Genomic DNA, 16474 nt, shown 5'->3' with positions numbered 1-16474 from the left:
TATTCCCCCCCTCCACCCCGACTGTTCCTCAGATGTTCTTGTCAACTGCTGGAAATGGCCCACCTTGATTATCACTACAAAAGGTCTTTTCCCCCCTCACTCTCCTGCTGGTAATAGCTTAAGTGACCTTAAGTGATCACTCTCATTACAGTGTGTATGTTAACACCCATTGTTTCATGTTCTCTATGTATATAAATCTCCCCGCTGTATTTTCCACTGAATGCATCCGATGAAGTGAGCTGTAGCTCACGAAACCTTATGCTCAAATAAATTGGTTAGTCTCTAAGGTGCCACAAGTACTCCTTTTCTTTTTGCGAATACAGACTAACATGGCTGCTACTCTGAAACCTTTGAAAGAACAGCTTCCCTAGAGATTAAAATGACATACAACTAAAGACACTCAAGTGATAAAAAGTGATCATCTGAAAATTTCTCCCTAAAGTAGCTGCTAATTTAAGGATCTAAATTAGCTTGTAGTAGCAAAGTATGAAACTCTGAGGAGGAGAATGATAACCTCAGAAAATGAGTCATTCATATTCTAGCCTAATCCTGCTCACTCACAGAGCAGCTGCACTGCGTTACTGCTTTGCAATGATACTTTGAGCTGATAATTCTTCAATATTGCTATTCTAATTTGCATGGTATGTCATGCCATGAGAACTGTACAAGTGTCAGGTAAAAACTAATTCATTACATCTCTGTTACAGGTATACATGTCAAAATCAGAAACATATTCTAAAGATTAGACAGTAATATTGTAATCTTACTTCATAAGGTAATTTAATTCTCTAAAACTAAAACTAAGTCATAATGCACATTTCCCCTCAAAGTCTTGCTTTTCAGACCCAGTTACATTGATAGCACCAAGATTCTCAGTCAACATAACCGTTTTGGAGGATTTGTCTGCTTCTGTAATTTGCTAAACATTTACAAACACAAACCATCAAATGGGAATATAATCTATATAAATGCACGCAGACAGGTCAAGAATATAAAGCACTTCTATGAGTATGAAAATACTCAGGAGGAGGGTTGTTTTAGTTTACAGGTAGGCTTGGCAGTGCTTCCATATTATCAGTTGCAGGCACAATATGAAGTCCTTCAGACACAGGGTGAAATCCTGGATCCACTGAAGTCAATGACAAAACTCCCACTGACGTCAATGGGGTCAGGATTTTACACATAGATTTTACAGTTTGTCACAATTTCTTTCCTACAGCATAAATGTTGATATGGATGTGCCTTCATCAGCTTAGAACAACATACTACAGTGTTACCTTCTAGTAACACAAGAGATTTTTTGCTACACATACATAATCTCAGTGTTAGTTTTGGAGACTAAGTTATGTACCCCAAATTCCAAATTAATTTTCATAGATTCACAGAGTTTAGGGCCAGAAGGGAGATGTAGTGATAGTTGGGGCCTGGTAGGCCTACCTCAGTTGTGAGTCTAAGTGTGGGGAAACTGGATAAAAATCCACAAAAATGTCATGATAACCTATAACAATAAACCGTGATGGGAAAAGGGGCAAAAGGGAGAAAGAAAAGACTGAATTAGTGTAATTAGTTTAGTTAATTACTGTAATTTGTGTAGTTGTAGCTAATTTAGTTAATTAGTGTAATTAGTGTAGTTAGTCCATCATCCAAATCCAGAGGGATGTCCTTACCACACCAGGACAGAGAGAGAGGGACCTGGATGACACCAGCACCTCCACCAGCTCTGGCTAAATCCCAGATATCATCTGGGATGGGAGACTGCCGTCTCCCTCATTTCTCCTCCCTCTGGTCATGTGTCCTTTTCCTTCCTGACCTTATTTCTTCTCTTTCCTACCACTCTCCTAAAAATGTGTAATCTCATCAAAGAATGAAATTAGAATTGTTTGACAAAACCAATCTCACATAAAAGCATACAGGCATTACTTATATTCTAACCCGTTCATTCTTTATCAAGTGAATCCTGTCACAGTTCAGGGAAACTGCACCTTTATTACACCTCTATGGTCCAGCACCCACTCTAGGCACCAGGCTCCTCAGCCACCACTGTTCCCACTCTTGACTGGGATTTCCAGACTGCACAGCTTCCTGCCTATCCTGTGGCATCCCCAGAAAAATCAGACTTCCTAAGCCAGCTTGCTTTACTTTTTTCCTCAGAGAAAAGACAAAGTTATAAGTTAGTGCAAAGTTCTTTCTAAGCAAGCACTTTTATTCCTACAGTAGAAGCATTACAGAGAAAATATATTTAAAAAAATAAAAGAACCTACATGCACGCTAATAAGTTTACCAGAGACCACTCCCTAACTCCAGCAAGGGCTCTGGTTGGTAATTAGTTCTTCATGCCCCACACAGAGGTTTTTCCTGAAGTTCAGAACAGCTATCACTCAGAACTAGCTCCCCCATGAGTTACTGAGTCCTTCCTTTATCTAGTTTGGGCTTTTGAATAGGTGAATAGGTAATCAGCCAGATAATGGATTTCTCTTTGAGGCACAATTTCAAAAGGATGGCTCTGGAGGGGATTCCGTTCTTTCCAATTGTTTCCTAGGAACTCCACTCAACTAAATTCAGTCTTGTCTGGTCCATTGGGGTCCTTTTGTTTTGTTTTTTTAAAAAGAGTCCTTTGAAGCACATAACACTTCCCAGTATTTACATTAATCCTTTCTCCCCCTTAAAAGAACCATCCCACAACAATACATAAACATTTGCATTTTTAACACAATGACCTCCTAAGATACTTTTACTTAATTCAAAATAGGTTTTCCAGGATATTGTCATATCTGTCACAAACCCACATCAATTTTTCTATTAATTTTCCAGGGATTGATGTTGCACTAACCAGCCTATAGTTTCCTGGGTCATTCTGCTTGCCCTGTTTGAATAGTGACAGAACATTAGCACTCTTCTAGTCTTCTGGAATTTCCCCAGTATAGTAATATTTATTAAGAATTAACAACACTCTCCTCAGCCAACTCTTTTAGGCCTCTTTTGGGTGCAAGTTCATTTGGGCCCATTGATTTTAAAATGTTTATCCCTAGAAGATGTTGTTTGACATCCTCCTTAGTTACTAATGGACTGGAAAGAATTTCATTATCCTCAAGTAATATGAGTACATCATCCTGCTTTTTTCCAAATACAGAAATATTTATTGAACACTTCTGTCTTTTCTGCATTATTAACAATTTTACTTGTAATGGGCCTATATTCTAGCTAGAATTTATTTTGCTGCTAATATGCTTTTAAAACTCCTTATTATCCTTAGCCCTACCAGCCATGGAGGTTCTCCTGGTGTCTTTAGCTTTCCTTATCAATTTTCTACATTTCAGAACTTTTAATTTATATTGATTGCTATCTATTTAGTCTCTTTCCCCCCATTTGTTATGTATTGCTTTGAAAAGCCAGTAAAATTCTAGAAAGGTTCAGAGCGCAGAGCAGCCTTGACAGCATTATGATGTCCACTGTATCTATGATGTCAAGCACTTTACTGCCACAGTTTTGTTTTGTTTTTTAATTCAGTAGATTAATTGATTCCTAGATTCAGTAGATTGTTAATTTTTTTTCTATTGTGGTTTCCCCCCCATTTCTTTTACATTGTCAAGCTCTGAGAAACATTGTCAAGTTCTGTAGGTGTAAATGTGGCATTGCATTACTGGATTAATATTTTTTATTCTTTTAGAGAGGGGCACCAGAAACCTTCAGTTCTCCTCCATCTCCCAAAGCCTCTTTATTATAGGTAGCTTCTATACAGAAAAATAGGCAGAACATTACTACTTTTGAAGTTCATTGCCATTACTTAAATTAGCTAGACGGCTACCTTTCTGATCACTTCCTTCAGTGTATCATTGAGTGGACTGTTGTTCTGAGCGTTTCATGGGTGTTCCTCAAAGCCTTCATCCCCACCCAATTTCTTTTCTCTTACTACACCCTATCTCTGGCTGCTCTTATCTGCAAGCCAAACTTAGACTATCATCTTTATGCTGATAACTCACAAATCTCCCTCCACCCATTCCAATATCTCAGCCAATCTTTAGGACAACTCTGCATGGGTTGTCCTCAAGCATCCACACATCAATTGAAACTCTACGAGACCAAAACTGAGTTCTTGATACTCCTTTTCCACAGCACTATACCCTACCCCTTTTTCTCTATAATCATGAGCAACACTACCATCATCTGGGTCACCCAGTCTGTGAGCTTGCATATCACTTTTGTCTTGGCCTTCTCTCTCGAGCCATACATACAGGCTTTTTCTACATCTTGCCTCTTCTTCCTACATAGGTACAAGATCCAACTTTTCCTCTCAGTCCACATAACTACAACTCTGCTTCTGTGCTGTAATGGCATGATCTGCCACTCTAAGGACAAAAGGGCCTCAGGCCAGTCACCCTGTTCAATTATCAGACCCAGCTGAGAAGGGGGTCAAGAGACTCCGATAAAAGGCTGAGAGAGCTCAGCTGAAGAGGAGAATGGCAGGAAGCAAGTAGGTTTCTGTGGAAGGCCCTGGAGCAGCATCGAAAGATACGAAGGGAAAGACCTCTGGGCCCCTGCAAACTGCTTTGATCAGGAGAATAGCTTTGTTTTGTGTTTGAATAATAAACTGAGCTCTGATGGAAAGATGCTGAGAAAGACAGGCCAGCAGCCTTACATGTGGTGGAGAATGCAGACAGGCAATTGGTCCCTGGAACAGAGAGGAAATTCAATCAGCTACAGGAAAGGACTGTACCCTGGTGAGGATATAGACTACAGACATTGTCCTCAGGCCAGTCAAGGGGGGAAGCTGTGTAACAGCATGGTCTGCCCCCTTAAGGGCCAGAAGTCCTGGGTCCAGCTAGACAGCTAGCCCTGTTTCAACCCAGCAGGAAAGGGGTCCAGCCTCAGAGATCTTAATTGAAGGGGAAAGCTGTATGAAGCCAGTGTGGCAGCCCGGAAGCAGGGGGGCGAGATGCAAGGCGAAAGGCCTCTGGGCCCTTGCAGCCTGTTTTGGTCAGAGGAATAGCTTTCCTTTATGAGTTTTAAATAGTAAACTGTTCTCTGGGGACAGATCCAGACTTTGGCCATGGTGTTAGTCTTTCCTGGGCTGCGGGAAACAGGACCGCAGCCTATACATGCCCTCATCACTTTCTTTCTGATTACTTCATTTTTCCCCCTCCTTTATGGCCTTTCCCACAGAAACCTTGCTCCCTGTTCAAGTCCATTAAAATTTGTTGCTATCAAGATCATTTTCCTGGCTTGTGCTCTAACCACAATACCCTTAGGCTTTCTGCAGGCTTTCCTTCACCTCTTCAGCTTGTGTTTATAGTCCTTTATAATTTAACGCAACCTTATCTAGAAAATCTAGTGATTTATCATATTCTTGCCCCTCATCTTTGATCCATTATGTCCAGCCTTTACTGTCCACCATTCAGTTTCTCCTTCAAGCACCCTCTGCACTTTTTTCCATGTCAACCCCTATACACAGTGAAAACTCCCTTAGATAATCCATAAAAACACTATCTTCTAGTCTTTTAAAACCCTCTTTTAAGACTCTCCTCTGTTATAGCAATAGATCCTGTCAAACTAACTTCAGGTTTCAGAGGAACAGCCGTGTTAGTCTGTATTCGCAAAAAGAAAAGGAGGACTTGTGGCACCTTAGAGACTAACCAATTTATTTGAGCATGAGTTTTCGTGAGCTACAGCTCACTTCATCAGTTCATCAAACTAACTTGTATCTTTTTTGGATGAAATTACGAATTTGGTTGATAAAGGTGTTGACGTAATATATTTAGACATTTGTAAGACATTTGACTTAATACCACACAATACTTTGATTAAAAACTAGAATATAAAATTGTGACACATTAAATGGGTTAAAAACTGGCTAACTGATAGGTCTCAAAATGTACTTGTAATCTGGGAATTATCATGGAGTGGGTGTATTTCTAGTGAAGTTCCACCAGGATGTGCTCTTGGCCCTATGCGATATAAAGTTTTTATCCATGTCTTGGAAGAAAACAAAATCATCACTGATAAAGTTCGCTGGTGACACAAATATTGGGGAAGTGGTAAATAATGAAGAGGACAGGCCACTGATAGAGATAGCTGGGCGTAAGTAAACAATATGCATTTTAATATAGGTAAATGTATACCTCTAGGAACAAAGAAGGTAGGCCATACTTACAGGATTCTATCCTGAGAAGCAATGACTCTGAAAACCAATTAACGGTGGATAATCAGCTGAACAAGAGCTCCCAATTGCAGTAGCGTGGCCAAAAGAACTAATGCTACAGTGGGATACATAAACAGGGGTAGAGAGGTTATTTTATCTCCTTATTTGCATTGGAGCAAGTTCTACTGGAATACTGGGTCCAGTTCTGGTATCCACAATTCAAGAGGGATGCTGATAAATTGTAGATAGTTCAGAAAAGAGCCCACAAGAATGATAAAAAGATAAGAAAACAGACTCAAGGAGTTCACTCTATTTAGCTTATCAAAGAGAAGGTTAAGGGATGACTCAACCAGTTTATAAGTATATACCTGGATAACAAATATTTCATAATGGGCTCTTCAAAAAATATTTGATAATGGGCTCTTCCAAGGATGGAAGTTGAAGTTAGACAAATTCAGACTGGAAATGAGGCGTAAATTTTTAACAACCAGGGTAATTAACCATGGGAACAATTTACCAACGGTTGCGGTGGAGTCTCCATCACTGGCAATTTTTAAATCAAGACAGGATGTTTTTCTAAAAGATACAATCTGGGAATTATTTCCGGGAAGTTCTATGGCTTGTTTTATACAGGAGGTCAGACTAGATGATCATGATGATCCTTTCTGGCACTGGAATCTATAAAAGCCTGTCCTTGCTTTCATCTTTTTTTACTCCCTTAATTCTTGACCTCCCATACTCTTGACCTTCTCCTTCTCCTTATTTCTACTCCCAGTTAAAAAGAAAAAAAAAAGTTTTGTCAGACAAAATCTGTAACAAAACTGTGTCTATCACCATGTTGTTCAATAAGTTTGTATGTTATTTCACCTTCCCAACTCTCTCTCATCCCTCCCCTGCTCCAAAATCAGAGATTCTTAGGGTTGGAAGACTCTAAATATATAAAATGTAATATTATTATCCCTATCAGAATCCAAACTCTACTTTCCAGCTAGGCCAGCCAATTTTATCTTTTTTTTTAATTTTGTTGTTGCTGTGATTGGAATGCATGTTCTGTTCAAAGAATATTTTGTTGTTGGCTTCAAAACCTGAAAGAAACTGAAATATCTTGACAAACATCAAGAATCAGTCCTTGGCTTTAATACAAGAATTTTAAATAAGAAAACATCCACTTGTAACAAGAGCCAAGAAAACCAGACAGCTAACACCTTCTCTCTCAAGCAATTAACCAGTTTTTCTGCAAACTAACTTGAGTAGAGTTACAGATTGCACCATCAAAAGAAAAAGTAATCTTTAAGATCAGCCATACTAACAACATCTATGGGTCAAAAGTAGTTTATAAAAATGAAAAATTCTGTAGTAACAGTACGTAACGTGAAGGCTTCACACATTCCCCTAAGATATCAAGATGACAAGCACGGTATAGATTATAAGAAGAATAAAACGTTTTCATGCATTTGAAGGCGTCATGTTGGCTGCACAGATATCCCAAACTGGGAGGTTAAAAGACCTCCACTCATTTTTTTTTCCACCTTGCATATTGTAATAAACAAAGTCTAATGTAGGTAAGGAGCGAATAGAGTTGAGATATTCATTCATCATAAGGAACAATTTTTCCTCAATAATACAGATATCTAACTAAGTAGAAAGTAGTCTTATTTGTCTGTGAATTTATGATGGATACATTCAATGTTTTTATTTAAAGAGAAACTTCACAGATTAGAGACAGAAACAATGCACATAATAAACATTCACAGAAGAGTAAGAATTACATTTGACACTACAACTTCAACATGTACAGCAGCAGAGTGAAATGGTATAAAAATATGACAGAGGATCAGTTGTCTAACAATGTCAATACAAGTTAAAAGGAATCAAATGATATGAAGTACGGATCACATTATTAAGTCAGTGGCAGCTAATAGGCATTACGTTATGACATGAACCACCACCTCTACTTCAAAAGGTCAATGGAATTCTTATGTGAATTAGATTATGAACTGAAGGGGACCAGTTAGGTTACAATGTCAACAAAAGTCAAAACAAATTACCTTATACTGTTGAAGCAGAACATTCACATTTACATAATCACAACAGAAGTCAAAAGATTCTGAGACAAGATATTTAAGCTTCTAAAGAGAGAGGAAAAAACTAGTCAACCTACTCCCATTTGCCCCCTCCACAGCTGTCACATAATGGATTTGATTAGCACAGTTGTTGCAATTTGCACCCCTGTGCCAACAAGGGCAGACTAACCCCGGAAAGCCTGGGAAAGGTGGCTGTGTTTGCACTGACATCCCACTTCAGGGATTCGACCAGAAGAACGCAGCTTCATATTATGGTCAAGGCTCATCAGATGACTCAACAACGGAAGCTCTTTGGGATCATATTAAGTCAGCCCATCTCTAAACAGGGCTTTGACTCCCCTAAACCAACAACGTTACACTGCCCAGTTTTGGATGGTGCTAGCTAGCCAGCTCCAGCAGTATAGGGGTTGTGAGCCTCTTATGCCAATGCCTCTCCCATTAAGGGTGGATTTCCCACCACTACAGTCCACACGGATCATGTTCAAATGGCAGAAATCAGGAGTAGTCTTTTATATTAAGATCTGAAGAAAGAACATCCAGTGCTGAGGAAAGTAATCTCAGTATAATCATCTTCTTTCCAACTGAAATGTGTAAGCAGAACTCTGCTTACTACTCAGACCCAGTCTACACCCCAAAAATTGCACCTATTTCACTAAATCTGTTTCTAAATTGACTTAATTAAACCAGTCCAAACCCTCTCATGTGGACACTCTTCAGAGCAAGGGTGGCTGACATTTAGCTACTTTATTTTGGTAGCAAACCTTAACAAATAACACTAAGATTCAAAAACAAAAAACAAATTTCAGGGATCCTGAGATACTAGTGTCTGAATATTAGGTTCCTGTACACTGTGTGAAAGACAGCTCTATTACTGCATGTCATTACATGAGAAAGATTTTTGTTATTGTGTAGCAAATCCCACAGAATTCTACTGCTATCTTAGTATGTAAGTTAGACTACATAAAAAGTATTAGGTTTTCCATTAATTAAAATATTAAAAAGGACTGTTGCACACTGCAACCAATACAGATTTCTGTCAGATAATGGGCAGTAGATAACTTGTTTATCCATCAGAATAATTCTTCTTTTCCAAACACGTGCAGTAAGAGTCAGGGTTGCAAAACATTATGTAGGCCAATTTTTCTTTATGCTAAAATAATTTTTAACATATGGCTATGACTGACCTCACTTTTTTCCTAAAGACCGACCAGCTTTGATTGATTTAAAAAAGTGCGTGCGTGCGTATGTAAGAATGCATGTATATATTATACACAATGTAGAGGGTTTTATTAGAGAGATTATTTTCCCCAACCCCAAAATGATTCAGGAATGCTAGAAAAGCAGCATCAAGAGGCAGAACCTGTCTGAAGATTGGTTCATGCAGCTTAAGGTCTGCAACCAAAATGTGAGGGAAAGGAAATGTGTCTTCCATCTGCAAGACATAACAAGCTGAGGGCACTTCTTCTTCCTCACTCATGCAAAACCTTTTAAATTTTTTTTAAAGTGGTTGTATAAATTTAATAAAACAAAACAGGTTTTCCAGCCACACTTTTACCACCTGGAATATCATGGAATTACCTTCATTTATATCTGTTCCTCTTCAGGTTCCCCCTTAAAATGTAGGATGAAAAACTTTTAGATTGCCAATTTCTTTAGTAAAAACCACATAGATGTGCTGAGTTGTAGGTGAACCTTTCACTGAGCTAACTTAAAATGAAATGCTTCAAGAATCTTCATCTCTTCATTAAGCTGTGGCAAACAGTTCCAGGCACACTCACAGATCCAGAGTGGGGCATCAGTTTAGACCTCATAATTAAATTCTGAGATATGCCAGATCAAAGGAGAACTGTGTGAACAGAAATCAGATACAAAAGTGTGGAGTTCCTCTCTTTACTCTTTGAGGATTACAATGACAAGAGGAGGCTCTATTAATCAGAATGAAAAACTATGGTGAGGCTCGTAGGGAACCTCCTATAGAAGAGCCATAGGTCACCAAAAGGGGGCAGATACAGCTAGAAGAGAAAGCAGTGCCATGACTACACTAGTACAAAAATCTCCACTGTAGGCAAGCATTAGTGCTCCTCATATGGCATCAAATATCCTTAAACCCAGGGCTATTTTATTAAAAGTTTTCTGTTCTTTTCAGGACACGGTGCCATATTGCATGGCTGTGAAACAAAGGCACATGCACTGGCAAGGGGTTTACGGTGCCTTTCTCGTCAGACGACATCATCATCATGGGTTTATTTTGACTTTCCTTCTGAGTTTTGCAGTATTGGGTTTGGCAATCCTGTCAGTTAGTGGGGTCATGCCAGATGGCCGATGTGGAACTCCTGTGAGTGCCTGCGCCAGGTAGACATGGACCGCAGAAAGAGCTCATGCACTCAATACAGGCTCCCCAACTGACAAACTGATACCATATCACCTTGTTATCCAATTTTCTTTTGCTATTTAGTATTAAAAAAACAAATACTTTCCTGCCTTCATTTAGAAGGAAGCATAAGCATCAGCAGTAATTGAACAAGCTAATATTGCTACAAAAACATAGGGCTCGTCTTCACTATGGGGAGATCAACACTACAGGGATCAATTTAGTGGGTCTAGTGAAGACCCGCCAAATTGATGGCAGAGCACTCTCAGGTCGACCGCAGTATTCCACCTCTCTGAGAAGAGTAAGGGAAGTTGACTGGAGAGCATCTCCTGTCCACATAGTGCAGTGAAGACACTGGGGTAAGTCGACCTAAGCTATGTTGACTCCAGCTACGTTATTCATATAGCTACAGTAGCATAACTTAGGTCGACTTACCCTGGTTGTGAAAACAAGCCCTAACATGCCTCACAATGGTTTCCCGTATCTCCCCTCCTTTTCAGTATATAGGGGACTGCTGGAAAGGTTAATGAGGAGGCCTATGTTGAAGTGTTTTCAACATGCCAATTACACTCAGCTCTGTTTCCATTTTGTCTGAATTAGAGGGTGCGGAGAAGAGAACGGCCATTCCGGGTCAGACCAGTGGTCCCTCTAGCCCTGTACCTTGTGTTCCAACAGTAGCCAATACCAGGTGCTTCAGAGGGAGTGAACAGAGCAGCCAATCATTGAGTTATCCAATCCCTGCCATCCTGGCAGTCAGAGGTTTAGGGACACCCAGAGCGTGGGGGTTGCATCCCTGACTGTCTTAGCTAAAAGCCATTGATGGGCCTATCCCTCATGAACTTATCTAATTCTTTACTGAACCCACTTATACTTTTGGCCTTCACAACATCCCCTGGCAATGAGTTCCACAGATTGACTGTGCACTGCGTGAAGAAGTACTTCCTTGTATTTGTTTTAAACCTGCTATCTATTAATTTCATTGGGTGACTCCTGGTTCTTGTGTCACGTGACGGGTTACATAACACTTCCTTATTTAGTTTCTCCACATAATTTATGATTTTTATAGATCTCTATCATATCCCCTCTTAGTTGTCTCTTTTCTAGCTAAACCGTACCAGTCTTTTTAATCTCTCCTCATAAAGAAGCTGCTCCAGACCCTTAATTATTTTTGTTGCCTTGCTCCATAATTCCCCCCCAATTCTAGTGTATCTTTTTTTAGGGGGACCAGAAACGCTCACAGTATACAATGTGTGGGCATGCCATGGATTTATATAGTGGTATTATGATATTTTCTGTCTTATCTAGCCCTTTCTAATGATTCCTAAGATTCTGTTAGCTTTTACACTTCAGCTGCATATTGAGCAGATGTTTTCAGAGAACTATCTACAATGACTCCAAGACCTATTTCTTGAATGGCAATAGCTAAAGAGGAGTCTGTCTCAGTGAATAGTAGCTCATTGAGAATGGATGAGAGGGTCACGGCTGTGGCTCAATCCACAGAAGACTGAGGTAACATTGTTAGGTTAAGGAAAGCAACTATAGGACATGGCAAAGTTTGTATTGGCCCCTGTGACTGAAGGTGCGTGTTTGTCATGTGTGATCACAATTTCGGCATCTTGCTAGTTTCTAGCTGATAACATAAGGCAGCCATGACCAAGACAGCTTTTTCCACCTCCATATGATCAGGAGGTTGATGTTCTGTTCTTACACGCAAGGACCACCCTATCATCATCCATGCCTTGGAGATTAGTCTATTGTAATGCACTTTTCAAGGAGCTAAACATTAAATCTATTCAGTAACCGAACTTTTTGTAGAAGACAACTGCCCACTTCCTAAGAGTGTATCCCAAGTGTTACACATCTTGCATGACATTTTTGCCTGTATGTTACTGCTCACACCGTCTCACAGGACAGCGGAATTCTCTTCTATCTGCTGGGCTCCAGCCAGGCAGCAGGGTAATGGCTACAGTTTCAACTCCTAACCACCAGGTCCCCACCATAGCACCTTCTGATCAGGCACCCACTCTGCTATTCTACCCCGCTGTTGGTTCCTAGCCAGAAAGGAGCAGTTGTAGTTGGAATTACGGAAGGAGGTAATCTGTCTGTCTCAGCTTTCCACTGTCGGGGGAAATGAAAAGCCTAAAAGAGAAGCCAGGAGCTGTCTCAGAAGGACAGGATCTAATGGGGAAAAGGAGGGGAAGAAGGTAATGGGAGAACAGGAACAGAATTTGGAAGACTGAATGAGAAAGGGTAAAGAGGAGCAGGAGCAGAACAGGGGAAGGCTCCCTTAACTCTCCCATCAACCCCTTATATCCAGAACACCAATCTCTAGACTTTTCTCACTCACACTAAACACCACCAAAAAGAGAGACAAAAACGTCCCATTAAAAGAAATGCTCTCTCATTCACTCCAGTATTATTCCTCATTAATAGGACTTGAGCCTATTGCTTCAGCTGTTTATTCTGCAAGCATCCTTGCATGCCTCAGTAAGGAATATTACCTTTTGAATGGAGGTTGGATAGTGCACAGCTGGCATGAAGCAAGGGTACATGTCAGTCGCTTCCATGCCTGGGATTAATGGCTTTTAGTACGCCAAATTGGCCTGCTTACAGTATTATGTGCTCTTGCATGTCTATGTGCAGAAGGTGGAGCATTACAGAGATAGGGGAATATTGCAGGAGATCTGACTTTTAATGATGCTCTTTCTCCAGGAAAGATTGACCCTATTACCTAGGCTCACTGGTCCTCTTATTCCCCTCATTATTTTATTATTTTCATTTTAGTCATGTCCCCCTTTTCGATTTTTATTTTTGAATATTCCTACAAGGTCTGTTTTGCATACTGAAAGTGAGAGAGCACTTTGCTTATATTTGGGAAATAAAAATGTGCATGGAAAGAGACTCTTTATGTGGTATTGGATACTTCATGGTGTGGGGAACTTACATCTGACAGTTACACAAACACTTCTACCAGCAGAGCCAGAAATGGAGATGATTCAGGGCCACATTCCATACTCCACATGCTTGTAGCTTTTGGCTTCTCCAGTCCTAAAGGCCACCATGATTATTACAATTCTCAGGCTACAGATAATTCCCTACCTCCATTTTTAATAATTTTGGACGAGGCTCTTATTTTTATTTGTTGGAGGGGGCACTGGGTTAATAGATTTTCCCCATTTTACCTCTGAGAGCATTTTTCTGTGGACTGTAAAATGCAAAAATAAATAAATTTAGGAAGGAACAACATTTTAATTGTCTCTTGGATGAAATATAAGCAGAGCTTTCTTCTGAGAAACTTTGTTGACTGTCCATGTAAAAACTGAGGACATTTTCGGGCAAATCTGGTACAAATATTCTTCAGTGAAAACTGGAGGATCAGGCCATATCTCAAAGTACTTCTCAGTCCCCCATTAAGCAGTGTTCTACTTGAAATACTGACAGGATGGAATACTTCAACATGTAGCTTTCATAATTTCCTTACCATGGAAAAACTCAAAAAAAAAAGACCAACAAAAAATATTTCTGTTGTGAATTGGTTTGCCTTTCTGGCAACAAGTTGGTAAAATATAATACTTGAATTGTTTGCAAACAGTTTAATATCACCTAATTACCTGTGAAAGGAAAATCCATGTGCTATCAGACCCCACTGCAGCTAATTACTTGAAGACAAAATAAAGATTTTAATCAATGTGTTTTTCAACCTGTTACGACTATCAATATTTACTTCAGTTACAGTCCTATGTCTGGGTAGTTGCCGCAAACATTTTGGGTGCACTCAAGAATCCTTGTGACTTGAGAGTGCTTTTGAAAAAGAAAAACTGTCCTAGAACTTGTGCTTTCAATCCACTGAGTGGACTCTGCAGCCTGTTGACTCCCTGGAGCAGCTGATAGTTAAAGGCTTGTTTCCTCTTTCCGAATGATTTCCTGGTTTGCATAACAATTCTAAGCGAAACATGCTCAAGAAATTTTCCAGCACAGAGACAGTTTTACTTCGTGTCAAACACACTGCTGAGATTTCAGAGTTTTAATGCATTATTTTGTTAATAAGAAATATATTACATACACACTAATTTTAAGGTACATTTTTCTATAAATATATAAAAACTAGCTGCTCTCTTTAAACAACAAGGTTGTGACAAATTGATCAAATTCTGAAAATAAAAAATATTGGCCAATGCTCTATGCTTAACTCATGCCATTGTGAATTTGAAAAAAAGGTGTGTGTGTGTGCGGGGGAGAAATGGTTTAATGTTTAATTTCCTGTTACAACACACACACACACACACACACACACACACACACACACGATATAAAATCTTTCAAGAGCAGTTATAAAACATGTATTTGTTAGCCAAGAAACTAGGAAAATATGGAATAAAGCCCAAGCTAACTTCTGCTCCTTCTCCTTTCCCCACAGAATGAAGTAACTGAAAGCTTGTAAGAACATATTTAGAGCTATTCAAGTCTAACCAGTGACTAGATAATTAATGAGGCTGTAATACATATTATGCTTCCCATCCACCAAAATGATCCTTCAGGTAACGACATAGCTGGGCTAAACATTCTGTGTTACTGTATGTATTGTACCCAATGTCAAATAATTAGGATATTGGCTACTGACAAAAGTTTCTCAGAAAACTGAACAGCTAAATTCAAATGAAAAGAAAAGTCAATGTTAATACGCAACACTGTACAGAGAAGCCACCTATCAAACAGCCAGTTCCTAAGAGCAAGGTGCTGAGAGTCCTGAGTGAGTACCACTGATTTCAACATGCATGTAGTACATTAAGGGGGGAATTTTTCAAAGGCACAAAAGGAAGTTAGACACCCAAGTCCTACTGACACGAAGTATAGGGTTGCCAACTTTTTAATGGCACAAAACTGAACATCCCTTCCCCACCCCTTCCCGAGGCCTCACCCTTTCTCCAAGGCCCCACCCCCACTCGCTCCATCCCCTCCTCCCTCTGACGCTCACTTGCCCCCACCATCGCTCAGACTCCCAGCCAATGGGAGCTGTGGGGGTGGCACCCATGGGCGCGAGGGCAGCGCGCGGAGCCTCCCTAGCTGCCCATGCTGTTGGATCATATTAAAGAAGTTCTGTATTAAAATCACAAATGAGTTTGATTCCCCATAGTTTAAATTCCAGGGTATTACTAATTAAGAGGTCTCTTGGTTTTTGGTACTGTTTCTCTCCCTCTATGTGTGAAACTTGCAAGCTGCTAATTGTGTTAGTACATTCTAAGACAGAGTCCGTTCTCAAAGCAATTCACACAGAGAGAGACTCAAAGCAATACTCTGTAACAACAGAAACAGCACCCAGAGACTCCCCGCCCTTTTGTTGTATTGATATTGTGATTAAAATAGAGATAGAGGATGTATGTGGATGGATGCTTGGTGTGGATAATAACTGAATGATCAGGGAGGTGCCAGCCTAAGAATCCAGTGTCCATAGGCTGAAGAAGGCGTCAAGTGGAAATAACCAGAGGACCCCCGGAGAGCAGACTGGAATCCACCCAACAGCCTCAAGAATGGGAGAACCAAAGAACAAGATAACTTCTGGCAGCACGGAGCCGTCAGGAATGTGCTATCTGCTGATTGATTCAGCAACAGCATGATGAAGCAATTCCCATAGACTGGCATAGGAAGAAACTCCTATAAAAATGGACTCTAGAAAGTGAGAACTTTGGGGGTCCAATTCTGCAAACCAACTTCCAGGAGCATCAGATGAGCGTCTGACAAGGCCCTGCTCCCTCCTCATGTCCAGGCCACATGGCTTGGCATGAACAACTCTAAGGCTGGTAACTATGATAACAACCTTGCAGAACCTGTGTGTGTGTGTTTGTATGAATGAATGTGTGAATAAATATGAGATTTATATAATGG

The 16474-nt window shown here is 40.0% G+C and overlaps 1 protein-coding gene across 7 annotated transcripts in view; it reads right to left on the bottom strand.

Moving 5' to 3' along the window:
- ARHGAP10 (Rho GTPase activating protein 10) overlaps nucleotides 1-16474 on the bottom strand; it is a 259804-nt gene that overhangs the window by 50083 nt on the left and 193247 nt on the right. The window contains exon 20 of one of the 7 annotated variants that reach the window (XM_073341324.2): nucleotides 6149-6251. The exons of the other annotated variants lie outside the window; for them this stretch is intronic. Coding sequence (XP_073197425.1) covers nucleotides 6187-6251 — 65 coding nt within the window. The 3' untranslated portion in view covers nucleotides 6149-6186. The remainder of the gene's footprint in view (nucleotides 1-6148; nucleotides 6252-16474) is intronic. 7 annotated transcript variants of the gene reach the window in all.

Source organism: Lepidochelys kempii, chromosome 4, assembly GCF_965140285.1.
Source record: "Lepidochelys kempii isolate rLepKem1 chromosome 4, rLepKem1.hap1, whole genome shotgun sequence".
Taxonomy (NCBI): domain Eukaryota; kingdom Metazoa; phylum Chordata; order Testudines; family Cheloniidae; genus Lepidochelys; species Lepidochelys kempii.
Note: the sequence above shows the minus strand (reverse complement) of the source record. Positions and strands in the feature narration are given on the sequence as shown.